The following is a 14,763-nucleotide window of genomic DNA, read 5'->3' on the forward strand; positions in this document are numbered from 1 at the left end:
GATCAGCTGCTTCCTGCACGCCCCACACTGGGGTCCAGCAGCAGCCTGGGCCTGTGCCCTGACCGCGAATGGAACTGTGACCTCCTGGTTCCTAGGTCGATGCTCAACCACTGAGCCATGCAGGCCAGGCTGGGCTGTAGTTTTAGTTTTTATTTTATTCAGGTTTTTTTTTTTAATTTCAAGAAAAACGATCTTACATGTAAAAATATTACATGCAATAAACTTTAATATTTCAAGAATAAAAGGATTTTAAATATAATAATATTACCAAAACTGTGCTAACATAGTATGGTATCACAAAAGTTGTAGGAAATATTAAAAATCAGCAAATAACAGGATTACTTCTATTATATTCTAGAATATTTCCCCCCCCTCTGGCTCTATTTTTGTTTATCAGTTTATGTTGTTCATTATATTCCACAAATGAGTGAAATCATGTGATATTTATCTTTCTCCGACTGGCTTATTTCGCTTAGCATAATGCTCTCCAGGTCCATTCATGCTGATGCAAATGGTAAGAGTTCCTTCTTTTTTATAGCAGCGTAGTATTCCAATGTGTAGATGTACCACTGTTTTCTAATCCACTCATCTACTGATGGGCACTTAGGCTGTTTCCAGATCTTAGCTATGGTGAATTGTGCTGCTATGAACATATGTCCTTTCTGATTGATGCTTCTGATTTCTTGGGATATATTTCTAGAAGTGGGATCACTGGGTCAAATGGGAGTTCCATTTTAAATTTTTTGAGGAAACTCCATACTTTTGTGAATGGTCCACGTGCACTTGAGAATGTATATTCTGCTGCGTTGGGGTGAAATGGTCTATAAATGTCTATTAAATCCATCTGATCCTGTGTGTCCTTTAGAGTCTCTGTTTCCTTGTTAAGTTTTTGTCTGGAAGATCTGTCCAGGGAAGTCAGAGGGGTGTTAAAGTCTCCTACTATGACTGTATTGTTGTCAATCTCTCCATTAAAGTCCTCTAGAAGTTGTTTGTTTTTTTTAATATTTAGGTGTTCCCTAATCGGTTTGGCTCAGTGGATAGAGCGTCAGCCTGCAGACTGAAAGGTCCCAGGTTCGATTCTGGTCAAGGGCATGTACCTTGGTTGCGGGCACATCCCCAGCACGGAGTGTGCAGGAGGCAGCTGATCGATGTTTCTCTCTCATCGATGTTTCTAACTCGCTATCCCTACCCCTTTCTCTCTGTAAAAAATCAATAAAATATATTTTTTTAAAAAGAAAGAAAGAAAAAAAAAAACCACTCCCACCCTGGATCTATTGGCCAGGTCCAACTCACTTAAAAATAAATAAATAAATAAATAAATAGATAGATAGATAAATAAATAAATATTTAGGTGCACCTATATTGGGTGCATATATGTTTACCAGGGTTAGATATTCTCTTGTTGGATAGTATTATGTAGTGACCTTTGTTGTCTCTTGTGATGGCCTTCATTTTGATGTCTATTTTGTCAGATATAAGTATTGCTACTCCAGCTTTTTCTTCTTTTTCCATTTGCATGGAAAATTTTTTTCCATCCCTTCACTCTCATCCTGTGTGTGTCTTTTGTTTTGAGATGGGTCTCTTGTAGACAGCATATAGTTGGGTCATGTTTTTTGAATCCATTCAGCTACCCTACACCTTTTGATTGGAGCATTTAATCCATTGACATTTAGGGTTATTATTGAGAGGTATTTATTTATAGCCATTTTAATTCTGTATGGCTAGGTTTCTCTCTCTGTTTCTTCTTCTCAGCAATCCCTTACAGCAATCCCTTTAGCATTTCTTGTAATGCTGGCTTGGTGGAATGAAATTAGAAATCAACTAAGTAAAAACACCCCAAAACATTCAAACACATGGAGCCTAACTAGCATGTTATTAAACAATGAATGGGTTACCAATGAGATTAAGAAAGAAATCATTAAACAATAAAGAATTAAACAAAGAAATAAAGCCGAACCGGTTTGGCTCAGTGGATAGAGCGTCGGCCTGCGGATTCAAGGGTCCCACGTTCGATTTTTTAAAAATATTTTTTTATTGATTTTTTTTTACAGAGAGGAAGGGAGAGGGATAGAGAGTTAGAAACATTAATGAGAGAGAAACATCAATCAGCTGCCTCCTGCACGCCCCCTACTGGGGATGTGCCCGCAGCCATGGTACATGCCCTTGAGCAGAATGGAACCTGGGACCCTTGAGTCCGCAGGCCGACACTTTATCCACTGAGCCAAACCCGGTTAGGGCAATAAAATATATTTAAAAAAATAAAAATGAAAATATTAAAAAATAGACCCCGAATAGCCCCAGCAATCCTGAGAAAGAAGAAAAGTTGGAGGGATCACAGTACCAGATATCAAGCTGTATTACAAAGCCACTGTTCTCAAAACTGCCTGGTACTGACACAAGAACAGACATATAGACCAATGGAACAGAACAGAGAACCCAGAAATTGACCCAAGCCATTATGCTCAATTGATATTTGACAAAGGAGGCAAGAGCATACAATAGAGTCATGACAGTCTCTTCAATAAATGGTACTGGGAAAATTGGACAGATACATGCAAGAAAATGAAACTAGACCACCAACTTACACCATACACAAAAATAAACTCAAAATGGATAAAAGACTTAAACGTAAGATGGGAAGCCATAAAAATCTTAGAAGAATCCATAGGCAGCAAATAGCAGACATATGTTGTAGCAATATTTTTACTGATACAGTTCCTAGGGCAGGGGTGGGCAACCTTTTTGTGAGTGCGTGCCAAAACCTGCAAAATCTCTGACTCAGAATTCTTCTGCGTGCCAACCCTAATTTTTTGAGAACATGTTACATCTACTTGATATCTCTTAAGGTGTACGTATGTGAACGACCTTGAAGAAATAATAAAATTCATTTGAGTGACAAAAAACACAGTATATGATGATGAAAAATACATTTTTTTAATGTATACATGTACACTGATAGTCCGACAGAAAACTTTATGACTCCGTTTGATATTATCAGGGGGACTTTTGCTGCTGCATCACTGATAACGGAGATTTTACATCAGGTTTATATTTTGTGACCTTCAGAGATATGCACGAGCTACTACTTTCATCTGTCAGACTACTCCTATTACGAGACTTAACAAAATTCATCACTGAGAACAAAGATTCACAAGCGTATGTGGATGAAAACATGGAGAGTAACGCTGTTGCAAAGCTTTTTAAACAGAAAAAAATTTCTGGAATGGCATTCCAAGTCCTCAATAGTTCGTTTTCGACATTATTGAAATTGCTCTTTCTCTCTCTCGTCAATCCATGTCTATGGTCTTTAAGATAACTTGTTATGTAAAATTATTTATTTATCTAAGATGCACCTACACTGAATTTATCTGAAAAATAAAAAAGTCGATATTAAGAAAAAAATTGTAAATGGAAGATTATAAGAGAGGGTTTTGCGTGCCAGCACAAGTTACCAGCGTGCCATGTTTGGCACGCATGCCAGGGGTTGCCCACCCCTATCCTAGGGCAATGGAAACTAAGGAGAAAATAAACAAATGGGACTACATCAAAATAAAAGGCTTCTGCACAGCAATAGAAACCATCAACAAAACAAGAAAGCCCACTGCATGGGAGAACATATTTGCCAATGTTACATCCGATAAGGGTTTAATCTCCAAAATTTATAGGGAACTCATACAACTTAACAAAAGGAAGATAAACAATCCAATAAAAAATGGGCAAAGGACCTAAATAGACATTTTTTGAAAGTGGACATACAGAAAGCCAGGAGACATATGAAAAAAGCTCAATCATTAGAGAGATGCAAATCAAAACAACAGTGAGGTACCCTCTCACACCTGTCAGAATGGCTATCATCAACAGATTAACAAACAACAAGTGCTTGCGAGGATGTGGAGAAAAAGGAACCCTCGTGCACTGCTGGTGGGAATGCAGACTGGTGCAGCCACTATGGAAAACAGTATGGAGTTTCCTCAAAAAATTAATAATGGAGCTGCCATTTAACCCAGTAATCCCACTTCTAGGAATATATCCCAAGAAATCAAAAACACCAATCAGAAAGGATATATGCACCCCTATGTTCATAGCAGCACAATTTACCATAGTTAAGATCTGGAAACAGCCTAAGTGCCCATCAGCAGATGAATGGATTAGAAAACTGTGGTACATCTACACGATGGAATACTATGCTGCTTAAAAAGGAAGGAACTCCTACCATTTGCAACAGCATGGATGGAACTGGAGAGCATTATGCTAAGTGAAATAAGCCAGGCAGTGAAAGAAAAATACCACATGATCTCACTCATTTATGGATAATAAAGACCATTATAAACTGATGAACAAAAATAGATACAGAGGCAGAGCAGCATTGAACAGACTGTCAAACTACAGCGGGAAGGCTGGGGAGGATTGTGGGGGTAGGTAAGAGATTAACCAAAGGACTTGTATGCATGCATGTAAGCATAACTAATGACATAGACTGTAGGGCATGTGCTGAGGGGTGGGAGTGGCCAGGGAGATGTCAATGGGGGAAAAGGGAGACATCTGTATTACTTTCAACAATAAAAATACATTTTACAAAAACAAAACAAAAAAAACCGTGGCTATGACAGTAAAGCCCTTACGTTTCTGTGAAGAGGAGGTAAGACTCTAGAGTGGAACAGCGTCCACGGTGATAAGATCCAAGGTGTGGGTCATGTAGAATCAAGGTTATGGTTGGAGTGGACAAGGTGAAGCAACTGGGAAACCAAGTATTGAGCCCGGCCCTTGTGGCTCAGTGGTTGAGCATCCACCCATGAACCAGGAGGTCGTGGTTAGATTCCTGGTCAGGGCACATGCTGGGTTGTGGGATCAATCCCCAGTAAGGGGCGTGGAGGAGGCGGTCGATCAATGATTCTCTCTCATCGTTGATGTTTCTATCTCTCCCTTTCCCTTCCTCTCTGAAATCAATAAAAATATTTTTTAAAAAGAAATCGTGTATTGAAAAGTCATATGCAAGATGTGTACAAGAATGTTCATAGGAGATTGGTTTATAATAGCCAAAAATAAGAAACAATCCGATTGTACATAATGAAGTGAACAAGTAAACCAACTAGTATAATCTAATACTACTCAGCAATGAAGGGGCAAGCTACTGATATGGCAACAACATAGATCAACGTCACAGACATTATGTAGAAGGAAAGAAGCCAGGTACAAGAGTGCATAGCATAGGATTCCATTTACATGAGATTCAAAAATAAATTAAACTAATCTGTAGGGGCAAGAATCAGTGGTTGCTTCTGGGAGTGGGGAAGGGTTGACCAAAAATGAACATGAGGAAAGTTCTGGGGTGATGGGAATAATCTACATGTCAGTGGCAGCATTGTTGACATATATTTGCCAGAGTTCATCAAACTGTATGCTTAATATCTGTGAATGTTACTGTATATAATGTATCTAAGTATTTAAAATGTCATGTATCCTGCCCTAGCCGGCTTGGCTCAGTGGACAGAGCATTGGCCTGTGGACTGAAAGTTCCTGGGTTTTGATTCTGGTCAAGGGCATATGCCCAGGTTGCGGGCTCAACCCCCAGAGTGGGGCGTGCAGGAGGCAGTCGATCAATGATTCTCTCTTATCATTGATGTTTCTGTCTCTCTCTCCCTCTCCCTTCCTCTCTGAAATAAATTATATATATAATTATATATAATTATCTAATCTAATAAAAGAGAAACATGGTAATTAGCATACAACCGCTACCCTTCCCATTGGCTAATCAGGGTGATATGCAAATTAACTGCCAGCCAAGTTGGCGGTTAACCGCCAACAAAGATGGTGGCTAATTTGCATATTGAAGGCAGGGTAGGACAGCGAAAGCCACCATCCAGGCCCCCCGTTTGCCATGGGGTCTGCGGGGGGGTTGGGGCCAAGGCAAGTGGTGCTGATCACTGCACCAGAGCCCTCCCCCGTGTGCGATCTGGGTCAGGTGGGGGCTGGGGCCAAGGCAAGCGGGTGCTGATTGCTTCGCCCACCTACCAGAGACAGGGCCCACTCCCGTGTGCCATTTGCGGGCGGGGGCTGGGGCCAAGGCAAGTGGTGCCAATCCCTTAGCCCGCCTACCAGAGACAAGACACAACACGGGGGCCGGCGGGGGCTGGGGCAAAGGCAAGCTGATCGCCTTGCCGGAGCCCTGCCTGCCCACTGCAGACATGTCCCAATGCCATCCGAGGGGCAGGCGGGGGCTGAGGCAATGCAATCTGTGCAGATGCCTCCCCGGAACCCTCGCCTGCCCACTGGAAACACATCCCAATGTGATCTGGGGGCGGGCGGGCGCTGGGGCAAGGCAAGCGGTGCCCATTGCCTCGCCAGAGCCCTTGCCCGCCCACCGGAGACACGTGCCAATGCGCATGGGCAGGGGCAAAAGCAAGCGGTGAGGATCGCCACGCCCAAGCCCTCACCTGCCCACTAGAGACACGTCCCAATGCGATCCGGGGGCGGGCGGGGGCTGGGGCAATGCAATTGGTGCAGATGCCTCGCCAGAGCGCTTGCTTGCCCACCGGTGGGCGGGCAAGGGCTCCGGCGAGGCAATGGGCACAGCTTGCCTTGCCCCAGCCCCCGCCCGCCCCCAGATCGCATTGGGATGTTTCAGTGGGCAAGTGAGGGCTCCAGTGAGGCATCTGCACCAATTGCATTGCCCCAGCCCCCGCCAGCCCCGGGATCGCATTGGGACATGTCTCTGGTGGGCAGGTGAAGGCTTGGGCGTGGCGATCCGCACCGCTTGCCTTTGCCCCAGCCCACGCGCATTGGCACGTGTCTCCGGTGGGTGGGCAAGGGCTCCGGCGAGGCAATGGGCACCAATTGCATTGCCCCAGCCCCCGCCCGCCCCCGGATCGCATTGGGACACGTCTCTGGCGGGCATGCGAGGGCTCAGACTAGGCGATCTGCATCCCGCATCCCTCCCTGATTGACCACTGTGATTCCAAGCCAGTAAGGGCTGCCCTCAGGACGGTGCTCCACGTCCCTCACCCCCACCCCAGGCCTGAGAGCAGTGCTGGGCAGGGGCACCCAGGGGTTTGGGAATGCAGCAGGAGACATGTCCCAATGCGATCAGGGGGTGGGCAGGGGCTGGGGGAATGCAAGCGGTGCAGATTGCCTCGCCAGAGCCCTCACCCGCCCACTGGAGACACGGGGCCCACTCTGAGAGAGAGAGAGAGAGAGAGAGAGAGAGAGAGAGAGAAGTGGAATTTTGCATCCAGCATCCCTCCCTGATTGACCGGCACAAGGGGCTGGCACAACGTGGGCTGCCTTCAGATCGGTGGATGGTGGCCCAGTGGAGAGCGGTTTCTCCATGCATGGTGCCCAGGGATGGCTGTGAGCTGCTGCAACCCCACACCACGTTTCAGGGTGGGGGAGAAGGCTCGCAGCCACCAGCACCCTAGGCTGCACCTCCTGTGCCTCAGCCTGCCAGGTTGGCAGGGTCCAGAGCAGCTGAGCTGCTCCCTTCCCCCAGTGGTAGAACAGGGAGGAGAGCGCTGGGTGCAGGGAGGGGACCTCAACTGGGATCCTCCTGGTGTGGGGAAGGGGCCCGGCCTGAGCCCGATGGGGAGCTTAGGAAGTCTGGCTAAGCAGGCGCTGGTTCATACCACTCTTACTCTGCCATCTTCCTCCAGCTCTTCAAGCTAGCCCCCCTGCCCCACCTGTCCGGGGCAACGGGCTCTGGGTGACCTCCCTGAGCTCAGACTGTGGACCCAGAGACCTCAAGGAAGAGTGCAGGGGCCGGTGCAGAACTACCAGGGCAGAGTTGCTTCGGTGTCTCGGTGAAGTTTGCAACTGACCCATGGTGGAAGCCCCAGAGAGGAAAGGCCAGGAGGCATGAATTGCCAGCACTTTAGCCACTTGAAAACAGCTCCACTTGGAATGTGAGGCGTTTATATGTTCAGCTGAGAAGTGAGAGGGCTGAACTCCACCATCGCTGGGCTCCTGTCAGTCCGAGTCCCAAGCGTCCATGACAAGGAAAGAACAGAGTGAGGGGCCTGGAGGAAGGGAGGAAAACTGAAGCAAACCATGTCTAGACTTTCCCCAGCCCTTTCCTTCTTTCTGCTGCCTACAAGAGCCCCAGGCCCGGCCACAGTTCTGTCTCCACCTTTTAGTCCCCTATTCTCCAACCACAGAGGAAAGAAATAAGGAAGGAGTCTGTGCTGCCTTCAGAAAGTATCTATATACCTGATGGGTCAGTTGCCTTCCACAGAGGGAGGCCAGACTGTGGCTAAGGCCCACTCCCCACAGGGCCATCAGTAGGACATCCTGTGAGGGCTCCCAGACTGTTAGAGGGGGCAGGATGGGCTGAGGGATGCCCCCCGAGTGCACACATTTTTGTGCACCGGGCCACTAGTATATATATATAAAATAAAAGCATAATATGCTAATTAGACCAGACAGCCGAACTACCTTCCGTACATCCTTCTGGACGACCTGCCAGACAAAGCCAGGGCTGTGAGGGCCGAGGCAAGCCACCAAGGCTGCGAGGGCTGATCCCCTTGCATGAATTGCGTGCATCGGGCCTCTAGTATTTATATAAATGTCATCTACCTGGCCATTAGGTCTTGATGACAGAGGTTGAAACAGAAAGGAAACTGGAGAGGCAGATGCCAGCTCTTGGTGAATGTGAGGGAAGTTGGACAATGACACAGAAAGAACGAAGGTGACAGGGTCCAATGCTATGAACCTCAAAGGAGACGTCGTGGTCAGAGGTTGAAAGTATAAACTGGAACCATTAATTAGTTTGAAAACGTTTGTAAGGACTTGATCAGAGAAGTCGCCCACATCTCACCCCTGCCAACACTTAGAGGAGGGGACACCCGCTGAGGTGGGATCACCTGTGCAGGGTCCCAGGGTCCCTTCGGGGTGTCACCTCGTCACCTGCCCTGAGCTCTGTGTTGGGCATTTACTGGTCCTGACCGCACTCTGGTCAGCACACAGCTGGGTGTTACAGGAGTTAGACAGGTGTGTGCATCACTTTACAGCTTTTCTTTTAAAAAATATTTTTCTTGATTTCAGAGAGGAAGGGAGAGGGAGAGAAAGATGCAAACATCAATGATGAGAATGAGAGAATCATTGATTGGCTGCCTCCTGCATCCCCCCCCCCCCCCCCCCCCCGGGATGAAGCCCACAACCCAGGCATGTGCCCTACAGGGAATTGAACTGGGACCTCAGGATCGAACCTTGTTCATAAGTCGACGCTCAGCCACTAACCACGCTGGCCAGGCAGCTTCACAGCTTTTTCTGTTCATTGAGTCCGGGGTCCCCGGTGAACTGTTCTCTTGGAAGATTCCATCCTTGTGTCCACTGAGTTAATTTGCAGGGCAGTTCCCATCCCGCAGGGTGAAGTTCCCCAGGCGTCTCAGCGTTACTGAAAAAGGCCACACACGTCCCAGGGTTATTCCAGACGGATTACATCTAAGTGTTGTCTTTGGAATCTACAAGTTTTGGATATTGAAAATCATAGGTAGAGGAAAGAGGAAGAGAGCAAGACACCCTTCATTCAGTTCAGGCCCAGCTGTGACATCGGCCAGCCTAGCCCGGGACTGGGAGGCGCTAGGGCACAGCACAGCAGGGTCTGGCAGTAACAGATGCGACTCCCACTTTGCAGATGCGTCAGTGGTGGAACCAGGACTCCCATGAGGCTGCCTTCCAGGCCGCGTGGCCCTGGGCGCGGAGCAGCGCGCTGTGCTGTGTGCACTCAGCAGGCGGCCCATCCACCCGCCCCCAGGCCACTGAGAGGTGACCTCCCGGCCCTCTCCAAACCCGGGGCTTCTCCCAGCTGCGGAGCAGACACCTTTTTCTCGACGCTGACTCTTTGGGTGGTGATAGGTGTCCATAGGACCAGGCAAGGGCAGGGCAGGGCGGAGGCCAGGTGGGTAAAGCCACCTCTCTGGGCCCCCGGCTGCCTCACGCTCCAGGACCAGCAGGGGGCAGACCTCGCACAGCCTGGCAGCTCCGTCCCGCCGCGGGCTGGGTGGCCCCGACGCAGCGTCCGCGGCTGGGGAAGGGCGGAGGCCGTCCTCCCGGGCTGTGGCGCGCCTGCTTGTCGAGGCGGTTCTGAGAAGCCACGTTTGTTGGGGCTTATAGATTGCGGGGAGCTGGCATTTGCACACAGTCAGACTCCACGCCGGCGGGCTTAACCATGAGATTACTGCTTCTCCAAAACAACGAAAAGCTTCAGATCACCCCGGGATGGGGGCGGGGGGGGGGGGGGGTGGCGGTGGCGCTAGCTATCTACCCTGTATTGTGAACAGAGCTAGAAACACAGGCACCAAGGAAAACAACGCATTCATCTAAAAGCGTACAGAGAGCCCGGCGGGGTGCTCAGTTGGTTGGAGCATTGTCCTGTGCACTGGTATTTCTCTCTCTCTCTGTCTCCCCCCCCGCCCCCCTCCTTCCTCTCTCTCAAGTCAATAAACATATCCTCAGGTGAGGATTTTAAAAATAAAATAAATAAGATAAATACATAACATCGAAGGAGCCAGAGAGAAGTGTTGGTGAGGCTGGCCCTGTTTCACCAGGCACATTACAGGTCACCCTCTTGTGCCCGTGCTGTGCTCCTCAGGCGGCTCTGCCATGCACGTGTGTGCCATATTCTCGTATTAACCCCTCTACAGCCGTGAGCTACATGCACACGATGTGTCTCTCATTTGTGTCTGTACGAACACATTCCCTGTAATGGCCTCTGCGTTCTCAGCGGATGCTGGTTAAATAACGAGCGCGGCAATAAAGGAGTGAATGTACCAGTGGTGGGCGGGCCACACAGAACGTGGTGGGTAAAGCGGACCCCAGCGAGCCGGACTCCTTCCATGGAGACTTGAATATGAAGGGTTCCAACTTCTCCATCAGCTGCACTCACCCCGCCAAACCTCGCAGGTCTAAGTTAAACAGGAAGCAAGCCCCGAGCAAACCTTGTCACCACCACTAATCAGCTCGCTTCTTCTAATCCCCTCAATTATAGAATCTCTAGAGCTGCCCCTGGGAGGGTCGGATTCCAGGGAAAGAAATGGATGGGTGGGCCTGGGCACTGGGGAGCCAACAGGTGGGAAAGCAGGTTCACTCTGGGCCCAGGAGGGCTCCCGGAGGTATTCCGGGTTAAGGGCTGGTCTTCTTGAACATCGGAAGCTGGGGGAACCACATCCTGGTCTCACCCACCTACCCTGGCTTTGCAGACACCTAGGCCTCCACTCCCCCTCTAACACTTAAGCCACCTCCTGTGACCCAGATCTCACCGTCCGCAGAAGCCTCTGTCCTCAGCCATGCCTTCCATGCCCAAGGTGCCAGGAGGCGGAGGTCCCTAGCAGGTGACGTGTGAGTCCTGTGTGTCCTAGAAAGTCCACCGGCATTTGGGGACCAAGGCCTGCTCAGCGAGGGTCGTTCCTCCTGGGCCAGCCTGGCTGCTCAGGTCCCCTCGTCAGCTGGAATGCCCTCGCACATGGCCCGGACGCTGCTGCTCGTCTTCATCGTACTCCATCCAGGTGACGGGCTTCCTCCCAGGACCCTGAGGGGTGTGGGCCAGGAGGGGGGGCCGGGGGAGGTTCGATAGAGATGTCTGGAGAGCAGGCTTGGTGGGGGCTGATGGGAGCCCTGACGGGAGATGACATCCGGAACTCCCCGCTTGGTTCCCTCCGTGCTGCCTGCTGGCACGGTCACGGTCACGGTCACGCCCAGCTTCCACCCAGAGCGCCTTTCTTCCCAGCCACCTTCCTAATAAGATAAAGTTGAAAGAACCAGCAAAATTGGCTTGAAGTGGTCACTTTCTTTAAAGGGGTCAGTTTTAATTTGATGAGTTTATATCTTGGTGTAGATAGAATTAGGAGTTTGGGAGACCTAATTAAATCTAAGTTTCCTAGTGGAACTGACTTTAATTCACTGAGAGACCTTCCCTGTCAGACATATTCCTGGACTCAGACCTGTAGCTTCAGATCAGCCAGACCCCCTCCAGACTCACCGAATAAAAGTCTCCGGGGTGGGGCCCAGGGACCTGTTCAACAAAGACGCTAGGTGCTATCCATGAGTTCCCAAGTTTGAGAACCACTGAAATAGAAGAATGCCTGGTAAATTTCACTAACTCGAGAATTTAATCAGGGATTTCAAGAATGGGTTTAATTCATCAATTTCGATCAGTTAAGTGAGATCTCAATCAATGGCAGCCAGGTCTTCACCTGGAGATTTAAGTACTTGATGCTCTTTAACAAAACACAAAGCAGCAAGGTGGTGGCTGCGGACCCACCGGCGGGCACAGTGCCTGGAGAGATGTGATCAATGACACCAGTTAACTGGCAGCCCATTCGCCAGTGAGCTCCCACGTCACTGTTGCAGGGTAAGCTTCAGCAAGACGCTGCTGATGAGTGCAGCTGGAACACAATGAGAGGCAGGGTGAGGGTTGGTATAGGAAAGAATTAGAAAAGGGTTTAATAAGCAGTATTAGCTATTAGATTGGTAAGGAGGAAAGGGGTTAACGAGGCACCCACAAGCTGGGACAGTCCACGCTGAGCTCTCTTGTCTTTTCTCCTCGGGTGGGTTATCGGGGGAGGTGTTTACCTGGGTCTTCTCTCTGCCCCTAGGATCCTGTGCTCTCTGGGTGACCCAGCCCCCTGAGGTTCATGCCCAGGAGGGTGCCGCTGCCCTCGTGCCCTGCTCCTTCAATGCCAGCCAAGGGACACTGGCCATTGGCTCTGTCACATGGTATCGGGACATGGTGGCCCCGGGGAAGGAAGTGAGGAATGGGACCCCAGAGTTCAGGGGCCGCCTGGCCCCTCTTGCCTCTTCCCGCTTCCTCTGTGACCACCAGGCGGAGCTGCACATCTGGGATACCCGAGGCCCAGACGCCGGCGTCTACGTGTGCCAGGTGGAGGTGCTGGGCCTGGGTGTCGGGACAGGGAACGGGACTCTGCTGGTGGTGGAGAAAGGTGAGGCCCCCTCTTGGCTGGAGGCTCCACTCTCCCTGAAGTTGAGAGTCCTTCCCCGAGGCGCCCGCTGCTGTCCCTCCCGCGGCACACACCTCTTTCCCAGCCCCCTGACCAAGCCCTTCTCCACCACCCACATGCAGGACCTCCTGGGCCAGGGCCCCTCGCGGCCCTCCTCCTTCGGGCTGGATTCTATGCCTTCAGCTTTCTCTCCGTGGCCATGGGCAGCACCATCTATTACCAAGGCAAGTGTGCGTCATGGAGCCATGACAATGGCCTAAGAGAAGGTGGAGCAGCGAGCGTGCTGGAGGGGGGAGACAGAGGCCAAGGCGAGAGGAGCCTCGCAGCACCAGGGACTCGGCCACCTCCCTGCCAGGCCACTGCCGCCTCTTGGATGCCTCTGATGAGTGATTCCAGACCCCAGTGACCCCAGCATTCTTCAGGAGACCCCAATAAATCGGCCCTACCACGAACTTCCAGTGAGCCTCTGTGTTTCCTTCCCCGTCCCCCAACACCCCAGTGTGCCCCTCTCTGGGTTCTCCCTTCTGCTATGCCTGGCCTAGGAATGTCCAAGGAGGGAGCTTCCCTGCAATTGTGCCTGGAGGAACCCCCTCCCCTCAGCCTGGGGCTCAACAGGAAGTGACCCAGCTCTCCCAGCCCAGGAGGAGGAGAATGAGGGATATCAAATCTGATTGGTCCAATTGTCAACTGCCCACAGACAAAGACAATAGTCTCCCCCCATGGAGGGTATCTTCCAAGACTCCTCATGGATGCCTGAGACCATGGACGGAACTGAGCCCTCTATATACTGTGGTTTTTTCCTGTACATGCCTATGATGAAGTTTAATTTATAAATTAGGCATGGTAAGAGATTAACAACGATGATAAAATAGGACCATTATAACAATATCCTATATAATAAAAGCCTAATATGCAAATTGTCCCCTTGACCGGGCGTTGCACCAGGAGTTCTACTGCTTGCTATGACATGTGCTGACCACCAGGGAACGGCGTGGAACATGGCGGGCAGCGGGCGGCAGTGGAGGTGCTGCTGGCCCTAATGAGCCCAGACAACAGCGGGACACAGCAGGATGGTGGAGCAGGTGAGTGGGTGGCGCCAGGCCAAGGTGGGTGTGAGTGGGGCCCCATCGCCCTGTAGATGGCGACCAGCGGTGGTGGTGGTGAGGCCGCTGCCTGGCTCCCAAGTGCTGAGAGAGTCGGGCAGGGGCCCGATGACTCAGGCAGAGGGGGGTGCTCAGGGCCCTGGGGGCTCAGGTGCTGCCCAGGGCCCTGAGGTCAGCTGGGACCTGCCCTTCCACACCAGACACTCAGGCTTCGATTGCCAGCCAGGCCTAGGGACCACACCTGTGCACGAATTTCATGCACCAAGTCTCTAGTACTATAATATAAATGATGTGACTGTTGTTTCTCTCTCTCTCAAGATAACTTATTTTCCTATACTCACCCTGCTTCCTGTGACATGAGAGGATACAGTGCCTGCCTGTGTGATGGACGAAGTGAGGTGAATGACATGGGCACTGGCCTGCCATAGGGTGACGTGAACACAAGCGCAGTGACACCTCGACGGCCGCCCTTGCAACCTGGCTGGCTACTAAGTGACTAGGCCAGTAGCATGTCCAGGGCGGGTTCGCTGGACAAAGAGAAGCCAGGCCCCGGGCAGGATGGAGCGGGACAGAGATTTCATCACACTGCTCAGAATGGTGCGCAATTTAAAACTTAGGAATTGTTTATTTCTGGAATTTTCCGTTTACTATTTTCTGACTAGGGGTAACTGGACCAGTGTTTCCACTGTTTCAAAGTGAAACCGTGGGTAAGG

At 50.3% G+C, this 14,763-nt stretch overlaps 1 protein-coding gene across 2 annotated transcripts in view; it reads left to right on the plus strand.

The window, feature by feature from the left end:
• The window catches only part of NCR3 (natural cytotoxicity triggering receptor 3), a 26,220-nt gene extending 12,839 nt beyond the window's left edge, over positions 1–13,381 (plus strand). Inside the window, exons 1-4 of one of the 2 annotated variants that reach the window (XM_070418954.1) lie at positions 10,293–10,372; positions 11,295–11,495; positions 12,585–12,929; positions 13,070–13,381. In XM_070418954.1, coding sequence (XP_070275055.1) covers positions 11,441–11,495; positions 12,585–12,929; positions 13,070–13,353 — 684 coding nt within the window. In that variant the 5' untranslated portion in view covers positions 10,293–10,372; positions 11,295–11,440 and the 3' untranslated portion in view covers positions 13,354–13,381. Of the gene's footprint in view, positions 1–10,292; positions 10,373–11,294; positions 11,496–12,584; positions 12,930–13,069 lie in introns of those variants that run through there. The other variant, XM_070418953.1, reaches the window with a different exon arrangement.
• The last annotated feature ends 1,382 nt before the right edge of the window (positions 13,382–14,763 follow it).

Source organism: Myotis yumanensis, unplaced genomic scaffold (genome assembly GCF_028538775.1).
Source record: "Myotis yumanensis isolate MYYU_CA2020_CCGP unplaced genomic scaffold, mMyoYum1.0.hap1 SCAF_6, whole genome shotgun sequence".
Classification (NCBI taxonomy): Eukaryota; Metazoa; Chordata; class Mammalia; order Chiroptera; family Vespertilionidae; genus Myotis; species Myotis yumanensis.